The sequence below is a fragment of the Lissotriton vulgaris genome, chromosome 5 (assembly GCF_964263255.1).
Source record: "Lissotriton vulgaris chromosome 5, aLisVul1.2, whole genome shotgun sequence".
NCBI lineage: Eukaryota > Metazoa > Chordata > Amphibia > Caudata > Salamandridae > Lissotriton > Lissotriton vulgaris.
In genome coordinates this window covers 525,927,826-525,940,798 of record NC_141693.1, presented here as the reverse complement: position 1 = coordinate 525,940,798, position 12,973 = coordinate 525,927,826, and the positions used below count along the sequence as shown (strand labels likewise).

Genomic DNA, 12,973 nt, shown 5'->3' with positions numbered 1-12,973 from the left:
GCAGTCCTGCATCTAAAAATGACAAAGTTAGGGTAGTGCTGTACCCATTGCAAAGGTTGTCATCTTCCACAAGTATGTGGCTCTGTGGATATTCCTCAATATTTTCAACGAATTTTCACACCAAATTTGAGCTCAAATGCATAGCGTCAAGAGTGAACATTGGAAGATGGTGTAGGACTAACAAAAGAAAAAAAGTTTCAAGATGCAGTGCCACATTTACTCCTAAATATTGTTTGTATTAACTGTGCTGAAGTCAGTTCTCACGGATACGATTTTGAAAGTCGAAAGCCCTCTATATATTTTATATAAATACATGAGCACATGATTAAGTGTTTTGCTTTCATAAACACAGATTCGACTAATGTATTCAAATGCATGCATCCTCTCTCCTTCCCCACACCGATGGAAACCGGTAAAATATTGGTTTCTCTGTTTTCATTCATGCATTCATACACAAAAACAACTATATTTATGCTAATATGTAGGGATCTAACTTAAATATCTGTTAATTTCTAAACAATCCACATGTCTAGGCAATAGCAGGGGCCTGTAGCCTCGGACTGTTTCTATGAATCAGACAATAGGCACCCATTGAGTTGCACATGTTTTAGTCCTGAGAATCTATGCATGTTCACTTAAGGCATGCTCAAGAAAGCCATTAGAGTAGCAGTGTGCATGGCAAAGAGCTTCTCCAAGGACTGTTTATTTATGTAGATTAAAGGAACATACAAGATCACACATTTGCCAGTCACGTGACTAACATCTAGCTTGTGTCAATAAACAGCAGGCAGTAGAGAAAAGTGTTCCTGCTTCCCAGGCAACAAGCATAATTCACTTTAACGTGAGACTGCTCGCTTGAGTATTTCCCTGTCCCCGTGGGCTAATGAGTGTAATAGGTGATCATTGCACCATGTTACCTCGCTTGTTAATTTGTTGTCAAAGAAAGCTACTTATCTGACAACACTAATTTAACCATCTGTTTATGTTGGTCAGGGCTTTAATTACTCATAAATTAAACAGTGCACAACAGGACACTTTGAAAGTATTAATTCCACTGTCACTCAGATTGATGTGCCTCTGTGTGATGAAGTTTTTCAAAGAGCTTACATTTTATTACAAGTACTGTACTTATAAATACAAATGACCTCATCCTGATATTTGACGTGAGTTCCTTTAATTACAGCACTCCTTCTTTAGCTGCACATTTTAATTTGCAAGCCTTAAGGAAATAGATATCTTTTTGTAGCTGTGCATTGCTTTTGCTTAGGCTATTTAGGCTAATATCTGATCAGATGATCTCAAAGGTGAGAGGAGTAGTGTAACATGAACTTCCAGCTTTCACCTATTCGCCTCTTCCAGAATAATGTAATCTACCTCCTCCATCAGAAAGCATCACAATGTCAAATGGTTAGCTACAATTAATCAGTGCTAATGTGACCGTATAGGGTTTGCTGGCTAAACTAAGCATAATGTAGGAGCTTCAAATGCAAATCACATTCATAAAACATTGCCGCACTTACAAGCTATTGTCATCATCTTATTGATACAACATCTGTACCATTATACGGTATGTGTTTAATCTAATTTACAATTGTGTCCTGTACTATTTTGCCCAAAAATAATTTAGACGCTGTGCAAGAAAGATTTTTCTCAGAAAATCTAAGCTCAAGTGATTCATTCCCAAGAAGCCAGCAGAGTGGTTACATCAATTGAGGAAACAAGGACTGTAGAAACAACAACCTTGCACTTAATCAAATATGATTATCTAAGGATGCTTAATGAATGCCTCACACAATAAATTAAATATAATGAGCACATGAACAAACAGTGTTTAAGAGATACAGTTTCAAAAAAGAAAATCAAGATTTCTGTTACTATAATCTTTCATTGGGGAATAAAAATAGTTGAATTTAAATAACTTTCCATTTCTGGGTTTTAAGGATCATAAATGCATTTGTTATTGACTTTGAAATGTCACATGCTGTGCTAATTAAATTACTTTGACTATTGATACCTCTCCCTTTTAAATGGATGATGGACCATGAAGACACATACTAAGACAAGAAACAAATAAGCAACCTTCGACTTTAACGTCATCTATCCTATTTCAAACTAGAAACATTTCACTGTTAGAGATGCATATCTATTTAACAATAGTTTTGAACCCAATATGAATGAGTAGATATCAATATAATTCAGTGTAACCATGCTCTACCATTCCATATGCGAGAGTTTACATTTAATGCCTAAACATTGACATTGAATTCGAACAAAGACTTTATAAATACCTGCCCTGCTTGAAAATGTTTAAAGTTCATTTTTACCGGGCAATTCTCCCTGTTGCAACTGTTGCGTATGGAGGAGATGTGAAAGGATTCAACTACTTGAAATTATGTTCCATTGGTTGGCAATAAAAGAGTGTGTGTGCTACCGAAACAAGTGTGAACAGTCAGAGATGGCGCCTTCAGAATTATAAAATATCTGGAACCATCTCTAACTCTATAAAATGGGGACTGATGCATCACTTAGTAGAGCATTCTCTCAGACAGACAGTGGTTATTGGGCAGAGCTGCTCTTAACTAGTGGGGCTAGAGGTCCCCAGGACTCCAACTTCAAATATCGTGAAACAAGCTGCTCTATTTGTACACGTTTCTCCAAAATGAGCTAGATTAAACACTCAAGGCTTACTCTAGGATGTTGTAGGTGATTCAAAGGCCAGCTATAGAATGACATTACTCTCTCACTTATCATTCTTAAAGTTCAACCAGAGATATTATATTTAAAAGGAAGGCATCTTTATTTTCATGAAGAGAAAAGGGAGCAGGTAGAATTCAGCAAATAAAAAAATGCAATTGGTCTTAGCTTAGTTTCCAGATGAAGTATGTACTTCAAAGTGTATGAAAGAACACACTGAAAGCCATATCGATTTGAGTTTTGGAGGATGAAAAGCTATGGGTTAAATGAAATCACAAATCCATAGTTTTCTTAAAAACGTCTTTGTCATAACTCTTTATTATTAACAATTACACCTATCATATTCCTTATTTACCAGGTTAGGCAAAGAGTAGTTCTGATTTACTGATGGTGTACTCCTCCAATTCAGGAGTAAACCAGATGCACTAAAAGAGTAAGGCATAGGAAATGCTTTGTGAATTGGACACATTAGGATTTCAAATTTACTTTGTGACTGGGTCCAGAATTAGAATGGCTTCTACGTCATTCACCATGATAGAGTACTCATGTTCAAAGATGTGACACAGACAGTTCAACTTTAGGGGTTCTCACAACTGGATGTCTCTGAACATAGAAAAGACTGCATGAAAAGCACCATTACTGATTTTGTTTAGGTCTACCTCGACCACACAGCTGTCTGTATGACCTATTGCCCCTTACTCTTGGAAATATACATAGAGTGGGGTTTTTGGTCTGCCCAGAGGAATGTTACTCTCCCACATCATGCTATTGGCTATTTTCATTGGAATCTATGAGGGATTATTTTGCATTTGAAAAGTATATACAGTCATCCCACTGCTACTTTCAAAAATGTATCTCATTTATGCATTTTACAGTTTATTGAGGTGAGTTAAATAACTGATAAAGAGCACACACTAGATACAACTTTAAGAACTTAAATACATTGTAGATTTAGACTAACAGGCCACCAACTAGCCCAAGGAAGCAGCTCCAAAGTAACTCAAATTGAATACCTGGTTGTGCATCACAGATAACACTCAAGGATTCTAGTGACAAGTTCTAAAGTAAGCAAAATGAGGCATCAAATGTATAACCAGCACTGCCAAAGCCAATAGGCTGGCTTAATGTGATTAACAGTATTTCTGCCTGTAAGCATGTAGACATCATTTGTGAATGCCTATGTTAACATTCATTGACAATTTAAAACCAGACGCATATTTGCCCATGCATGTTAACATTGGAATCTCATATGCTTAAGGTAATAATTTGCTTTTTATAGAGATGCTCTTGAGCAGCGTTGCATTGAATTGGCCATGACACAATCAAATAGACATTTTTGCAAACTTCGGATTTTTATACTCATTTAAAAAGTGAGAAAACAAGGTACTTACTCTCTGTCAATAACTAGACAAGTCACAGCTTCAGAAGCAATCACATTGGCAGTTCTGACATCTTCCCTAAAGAAAAAGATAAATAGTACGTTTGTTAAAGATGTCAAAAATACAAAACTGAAACATGAACATTGGATTACATTGTGTAAGAGTGGATGTGAATTCAAACACAAGTGACATTTTTGGCAGCGGCCATATCAATGTTTTATTGGCGAAATATCACTGCTATGTTTGGGACTAGAACAAGCATTTTACTATCAACTGTCCTTAAATCAACGTATCTAAATGTGTTCATTTCTGAACTACGTATATATAGAATAACTTGGTTCGAGGGAAATACTAATTAATTATCTTCGGGAGTTTTTGAAGCACATCATTTTTTAATTTCCCTATAATTTCAAAACATTCTGATATCGATTAGAATAAATGTTTCGCAACTAAAGGCAAATTAAAAATACTTCGGAAGACAGTTAATATTTGTTTTCCACAAACCTAGTTAACCTATATGTAGTCCAAAAAATCGTCAGAATCACCTATTCTCAACATTTATCTTCGTAATGCATTTTTTGAATGCAAACAAGTTGTACTCCACGTCCTAAATAGATGATGTGCTCCTTCATAACACAATGACTGCCTTATTGATCTATATTTATGGCATAATAAACATGTACCCAGTAGGTCGGTGTGGTGTGTGACCATCATAAGCACAAGTGATTAATTTCAAGTGACGTGACGTGCACCTTCCACGTTTTACAAGATCTGTGCAAGTTTTGGATAAAGTGTCCGGCAGAGCACTGTGCAGGTACCCTAGTAGTCAAGGGTCTAAAGCCCTTCAAGAAGTGAAGGCAACTTTCTTCAGAACTCCAAAATGGATACTGCATAGTGGAACAATTTCTTACAGTCCTCTGCTCCGAGGTTCCAATTGGATTTAATCTATTTTAGAGGGACTCCAAAGCAGAGGCAAGATGAACGGGACTTACTCGCTTTTACATATATAAACCAGGCCCACCAGGGAATGATACCCGGTCTTGTTTAAATCACACAGTACACTAAGTTACTATGGTCAACACCATTGATTCCGAAAGAAATTATACATGGTATGCGAGAACTTGAGTACACTAAGTTACTATGGTCAACACCATTGATTCCCAAAGAAATTATACATGGTATGCGAGAACTTGAGTGTGAGAATTTGTCCACACTCCATGTCGAAACTACTAAGAGTATACTTAGATTCCAAGGGCAGGAACTGTCTAGGAGGGTAGATGTAGAGTACCTGAGCAAGAAACAATAGGTAGAATTTATGAGAATGACCTGGCAGAGTAAAGTCTGATATCTATACCTTGATACGTTACCTAATCACTGGCTCAGGTGCGAAATCTTAAGAGTAAGAATTGGCATTAGCCCTTGGATAATAAATGAAAAAATAAGAACAGAAATGATGCAGCCTGATGGTAATTGTAAATGTATGCTAGGAACAAAATGTGATATTCCGCACATATTAGTTGATTGTATAACAGTTTTAGCCCTGCAGAAATTATTCTTACATCCCATTTTTTTTAATTATGGTATTGAATCATGGGCCCACGCTGTAGACCTATTCACTGATATGCCTAATCGTGATAACGTCATTGCAGTTGGAAGATATATGAAGGCTGTGAAAAGCTTTTTTATGAAAAATGAATTTGAGAACATAGGTGCTAATTGAATTGGGCTTATAGTGAATTAATGGATGAAATCTACCATTTTGTACTTATTTAATAATATAAATTTTTAAACCATTATTAACCTTTAATTTACTTTTAGTAGGGATGTGCTAAAAATGTTTACATTATGAAATAATGCTACAATGACACCCATTGTAAGGACATTTGTGATGCTTTTATTGTTTATAGGGTACCTACTTAATGGAATTATTGATGGAACTGTGATGATTTTAGGCTATTTATAAAAGATGTTTTTATGCTGTTTGAAGACCAACAGTCTTAATAAACGCTGCCTTTTGACTTGACTTGAATACTGGTTCCGCTGGAGGAACAAAGGGAAAACATAACACAACGTCTTTTGACTTAAAAGCGAAAAATAGGGCTGATAATATCTGCTCTAAATCATTTACAGGACCCTCCTAGACTCTCTGGCTCCATCCCTTGGATGACCAAAAACTATTTTTGACCCTGACAAAGGGAGAAGACATCATCTAAATTGTAGGGTCATTTAGGGAAAGCCAGAGCACTTTCTCATAAAAGAAGAGGTTACTCGTTTTGGATTTAGTGCTCCTGGAAATTTCACAGTAAAGCAAAGAGGAAGTGATGCAAAAGAAGGAGGGGGACATACGTCAATAAAGTAGATGGAGTTTGGTAAGAAAAATTGTTCATTCACGGGCTTGACTAACAACTCTCTAACACCACCTCCTTACCTCCCTGGACAGGTTTATCAAGACTTTATGCCATCACAAAGTCACACAAAGTGATGCAAATTCTTGAAGGGGCATTCACTATCCAGTGCATGAATTATTTGACTCTAAAAAACTGTACATTTTTCAGTGCAAACAGTTATTAGTGCTACTTTGACATACTTGATGTCAAGGGGGCATTTCGTTGATGGTACTTGGGCATTCCAGCGCAATCACTCATGTTTTTTGACGACATAAGTCCTATCTACTAAAATTGTCAGTTTGGATTTTACATTAAAAAATTAAAACTCCTTTAGACAAGTGCAATGTTGGAGAAATATATTTACTTCTCCAAACAGTTCACACATTGAATGGGTGCTGCACTAAACAGCCCACATGCAATGTCTGAAATGTTTTAACAATTGTTGAGGAACAAGATTTGTACTTGAAGAAAATACTTTTAAGGAAGATGTCTGTTTTTTTTTTTGTTGCAGATTTATATAGAGCAAACTCGACCTGAAGTTATTGGAGCGCGTTACATGATCACCAGTTACGTTACACAAGAAAGCATTCATTTTTTGGTAGGCACAGGGAGATTACGTGATTTGCCCAGAATCCCAGGAAGCTGAGCAAACGCAGAGGCTCAAACCTGGCTCCCCAGCTCCAAAGCCGGCAGCTCTGGGAGTAAGGCCACAACCTCTCTGTTGGGTTGGCTTGGCTCGTGGCTTTGTCCAGGTGAAAAGTGGAATGTCGGGGTTTGGAGATTCTACAAGTAGCGGTTGGTGTCAGCGCAAAGTGAGACATGTGGTATGATGTGCTGGTGGCAGTCTATACAAAAATAAAACTCACCAACCTTACTTCTGGTGCATGCCTCCTCCTTTCAATGTTACACATACCCTTGCACCATGGTACAAATGTGTGTGTGGGGCACTAGGCAGTCAGTATGTGCACAAATACAGGGGAAGAAAATAGCAGCCAGCCATATTTAGCTAATACGGCCCTGTGCTTCTCTTTCCCCTGATGCAAGTGCAGTAACATTAGTTGTTGAGCTGAGTATGTTTTAGTAAATCGACCACTACATCTGAATAAGTAGTCCATGCTGGAAGAAAGGATTAAGGAATGCAAACTTCATCTGGCAACCTTGGATAGGAAGTGCCCTTCAAGGAAAAGTAGAAGAGCTCCTGACTTCAACATCAAATTGCTGATTTTCAATTGCACTTTACTTTTTCTAGAGTGTTTTTTTACCTTATACGTTTAAACATTCATTTTTCTGGTGCCTTTTTGTTCTACTTTTCTCAGTTAGTTAGTTGTTTGCTTAATTTTTAAATTGTTGGCATTGTTTGAACTTAACATGCATTTCCATAGGAAACTGCCCCGCTGCTTGTGTGGGATTGAGCAGAGATCACTGAGGCTTGTGTTGATGAATATATAGAGTGTCTTTAAGTTGATAAATGTTCTTATTTCCCAAATTACTAATCGATTTTCCTATTAGGGCAATTAGGAATTCAATAAGAGGTACACACAGGTAACTTCTTTCAATATTTGAAAAAGATTTGCCAACACTATTAGTGTGGTTCTATCAGTGTTATAGCTAGGCCTAAAGTCTAATTAGTTAGGAGACAGCCCATATTTCATGGGCACGAAGTTGTAAATATGAACTCCTGTTTTTTGCTCTCTTGCTCAGTAATTTTTCATGTTATGTTTTAAAAAGTCATACAATCAACAAACAGTGATTGAAAGATTCATACCTTTATCACACTAAAACATATTTCAGTTACTAGCGTTTAGAGGCAGTTATTAGGCAAGTAAAGCAAGTTTATTTAACAAAAGAGAGGAATCTCACGTAAAAATTTATTTTAGTTTTTTCACATATTCAGAGCACTGGTACCAAAGGTTTCTCTGGGTGCTGGATGCTAACGAGCAGAATAAAGCCGTCAGCCATTACATAGTGGTATTACAAATGCATTATAGGCTATGACGCTTGTAATACAGACAGGATATTGCCCATCTTTGTGAAGGAGTATTCTATACACCCAACTCTAAATAAGTCTCTCAGTCTGCTTTACAACATTACCAGTCCCATTCTTGTTCAATTTATTTCAACTTATTTTATATTAATGGTAATACATATATATTAAAAAATAACGTATGTTGTATGGTAGCAATAAATAGTCTTCCTAATATCCATAAAGTGCTATAGACATAATAAAAAGACTGCATGCAGATACTGCTTATCAGACAGTACTTTTTTTTCACTACCTCTAAATGGCTGCAGAAGGCAGAGTAAGTAAACATTGTAATGATGGGAAAATACAGCAGTAGATCTACCCACATGAGCACAAGAGAGAACAATCAGATTCCCTTGGAATTCTGGAATGTTCAAGTTAATCTGTGAATATGGGTACATTTTCTGGCGGCCTCCAAGAGAAACCCACAAATATTTACAGGCCAAGTTTAAGGTCTTTCAGCTCTAATTTATTATATCACTTGCACACAATATTTAAAATGGCCCCATATTTAACAAAGCAAGTCAAGTCCAATATCTTTATTCGGTTTCTTATTTGATAAAACCTTTTAATATAACATACAAATTAAAATATACAGTATATACAATCAAAAAGACAGGATGCCAGGGTAAAAGTGAAACTGCTAAATTGCTAAGTAATACAAATGCTGCTTCTCTGAAGACCTTGAATAGTCTATATGAGGTTCAAACCAGTAAATGTAATTGATTCATATTTTAAAGGAATCAGCATCAAATTCAGACACTCAATTCATTGGCTTAAAATATAAGGATAGAATGCGGTTATGTGACTATGCATTGAAAAAAGCCTTTGAGGCCTCCTACTAGTAGGCCTGGGCGGTCAACTCCACTCTGTTCACAGAAATTGTGCAGTTTTTCGCACTCACTGTCCTGCGGATGCGCAGAGTTCTGAAAAACTCTGCTCTGCATAGAGGAGCAGAGTTTTTCCTTCGCTCACCAACATCAACTTGGCGAGCGTGGAAAATCCACCTCCCGGTGAGATTTATTAATGCAGGTGGTCAGATTTCTGAAGGTGGGCGGTCAAGGATGGTCTCGACCGCTCACATTGAGAAACCTTCTGTTCGCGTTGAGAAAGCTGCCACTCGGGTAGAAAATCTACTTGAGCGGCAAGAAAAGAAGCAGCACCCTTGTGTGCTGTGCATGGTGCCATTTGCGCTTTTACAGCATGGGACAAACACCCAATGGTAAAAATCAATGCGAAAGGCATGACCAAATGCACTCCGCCACTTGAAGAACTGTGCGTAGCGCAGTATAGTTTTTTGGTCCCTGCACTGAGTTCTGTGTAGCAGACCTCCACGAAGTCCGCCCAGGACTAACTTCCTAGGTGCTATTTGGAAGTCCTGAAATAGAAGTGAACCTTAACCTCTCCCAGGGGCGAGTCCTCCCTCCCCCTCCTGCCCGAATGACTGCGTCCCTTTCCCTTTTGACATACACCAGTGACACCGTTATTTGGTGCCTTAAAAGGTCGCATTTTATTTCATATAATATGTTTGTACATTTACATTTTATTGTTCATTCAATACAGCCATGTTATTATGCACTTTCCTTGCTTCTGTACATTTCTTTGTAGGTTTGTGCCCTTAGACAGTGTGGTTCTGCGGGTGCCCCTTTTGGTCGGGCCTTTGTTCTGCAGTTCAAGGCTTCAGCTTGCTACTGAAACTAGTGGGAGTCTGCTCCTCAGGGTCCCTGCTGTCTGGAATCCCATGGACCCTCTGCGAGCCCTTCCTCTACTCTGCCTTTGGCTTTGTCCTTCTTATTTCACTCCCTCTGTTCCCCTGCCATGCGGCATCCCAAGGGCCCTGTGGGAGCATCCCATCTACTCTGTCTGTGGTTTTGTATTGTCATTTACTCCCTCCGTGCCCCTGCCGTGAGCCATCCCAAGGACACTGCGTGAGCTTTCCATCTACCTCTAGTAATTATTTCTCTGTTTATATCTTTCTTGTGTTTCTTTCACCTCACCTCTACCTTGTGACTGCAACACCCGTGTCTTTCGGTGTGGGTGGGTGGGCTTTCTCATCATGCGAGCCAGGAATGAGGTGGTTGTGTGTTCTACTGTGGCCTTGTGCCCTCTTTTAACCCCCTTACTTGCTTACCAGCACACCCCCTGATTGGGGGGTGCGCTGGCTACCTCGGGGTGACCAATCCTGGCCGCCCCTTCTTTCAGAGGAGTTCTGTGTGTCATTTGCAATGGGCCCCTCATGGGTCCAGCTGCGCCTTACTGGCCCGGACTACAACCCCTTCCTTGGGGTGAGTCCTCCCTCCCCCTCCTGCCCAACTGACTGCGTCCCTTTTCCATTTTGACATATACCAGTGACAACGTGATATGGTGCCTTAAAAGGTTTCAGTTTAATTCACATAATCTTTTGTACATTTACATTTTATTGGTCATTCAATAAACCCATGTTATTATGCACTTTCCTTGCCTTTTTACATTTCTTTGTAGTTTTGTTCCCTTAGATAGTGCTGCTCTGCGGGGGGCCTTTTTGGACTGGCCTACTTTCTGCGGTTCTAAGCTTCAGCATGCAACCGTCAAGTCGGAGTCCGTCCGGACCTGACCGGGCTGCAAGTGCTCCTCAGGGTCCCTGCCAGGTGGATTCCCAAGGACCCTGTGCGAGCCCTTCCTCTACTCTGCCTATGGCAGTGTTCTTGTTATTTCACTCCCTCAGTACCTCTGCCATGCGGCATCCCAAGGGCCCTGTGAAAGCATCCCATTTACTCTGTCTGTGTCTTTGCGCCATCTTTCGCTCGCTCAGTGCCCCTGCCATGAGGCATCCCAAGGACATTGCGTAAGCTTTCCATCTACCTCTAATAATTATTTCTCTGTTTCTATCTTTCTTGTGTTTCTTCCGCCACCCTACCCACAGTTTTTTGACCGGAGGTAGCTCCCTCTTACTCCCTACCCTCCTTCCTTATGAGAAACCCATTTGCTCTAGGACCTCTACGATGTTTAGCAGGTTCATATCCGTCCCTACCCCCGTCAGGTGTACCTCATCCTCCAAATGGTGACCGGGGATCTCAGATTGATGAGCCCATGTTTCCCAAATCCCCAGCCGTTGGCCCTGCATAGCTTCGCCATGGTGATGTTCCATTTTACACCTTGATTTTTTCCCTGCAGCCAGGTACAGGGCCACCCAGTCGTTAATGGAGTCCCCATGTAGGTGAAACAAGTGGTGTTTTGGCCTGAAAACTGCCCGCTTCCTTTTTTGGGACTATGCTTAGCAGGGATATTGCCAATTCCTAAATGGGGGGGGGGTGCTGTAAATGGGCTGGCTACCCTTCCCAGCTGTACTTCTTTTTCCACTTTCAGCTGGACTGCCCCCATGTTGTCATGCACTGATTTTAGGTTTCTGCTCTCCTGTGCCCTGGCCGGTCCATTGTATGGGATGAGAAAGCCCTTTGTGAAACTTTCTGCTGGTTTTTGACTGTCCGATGTCTTGTTGTACCATCCTAATAAATCCAGTAATCTGGTTGTCTTAATGGGGGTGGGCAGGTGGGGCCCTCCGCCCCACTCCCCTTCTTTGCATCCTTTGCCACCCTTTCCCTACTTTTTTTGGGCCTCCCTTCTACTTGTTGGCCCTTGCCCCTTTTGCCTAACAGCAGCGCAAGGCGGGATGTTGCCCCCTGAACCTGCAAGCAGCCCCCATCTACATTCATCCTTGTCGTATTTCCAACATACCTTTCCTGATCTGTCACTATTTTGGGGCTTCCCTTTGAGAAATTGGTCTTGTCCCTCGTATTTCCCTTCAGACCCATACGGATGAAAATTGGGCTCACTCGAGCTCACCCCTTCTCTAGCCACTACCATGTGGGTTGTAAACCCTTCCATGTCCTGGCAATCCCATTCAATCACTGGCCATGTTTGCATCTTCTCCTTAAAGTCATATTTTAACCAAGCGTCACCCTGGCATTTCTGCTGCACATCCTATATTCTCTGCTCATAGAGAATCAGGGATGCTGCACTCTGGGGGAATTTTTCTAAGACTACACATGCCCTAGATGCCTTTAGCCAATTTTTGAATGACCTCTCCACTCTAAGCGTGTGCCTGTCCCTCTTGTCCTCATCCTTTTTGCCCTGCGTAGTTAGGTCCAGGCCTGCCTGGTGTACCTCCTAGAATGATAAAATGTCTATGAATTTGTTCCTCCATATTCTCTCATTTACAGTCAGGGGGTCAGGTTGGCAAGTCCCAAAAGCTTTGTAGTAGTAGGGGTATCTCTAGGGGATGGGCAGAGGCATTCGCTGGCTGGTTTACCCCTTGGGTTCAGGCTTCCTCCCACCCCGTCCTTCTTAGCCGCATCGCCATCTGGAGCCACTCCCCCCTCCTGCAGAGCCCCGTCTGCCCCTGCCTCCCTGGTTTGGCTACCCTGCTGGGGGTCTCCCACCCACTTCTCTTTTGGGTCCACCTTTCTTTTTGCTGCTTGCTTCAGCCCTTGGTTCACCCCTCTGTCATCCGT

The 12,973-nt window shown here is 40.4% G+C and overlaps 1 protein-coding gene across 1 annotated transcript in view; it reads right to left on the bottom strand.

The window, feature by feature from the left end:
- PRKG1 (protein kinase cGMP-dependent 1) overlaps window positions 1–12,973 on the bottom strand; it is a 1,912,306-nt gene that overhangs the window by 349,965 nt on the left and 1,549,368 nt on the right. Inside the window, exon 8 of the mRNA XM_086921971.1 lies at window positions 4,086–4,151. Coding sequence (XP_086778097.1) covers window positions 4,086–4,151 — 66 coding nt within the window. The remainder of the gene's footprint in view (window positions 1–4,085; window positions 4,152–12,973) is intronic.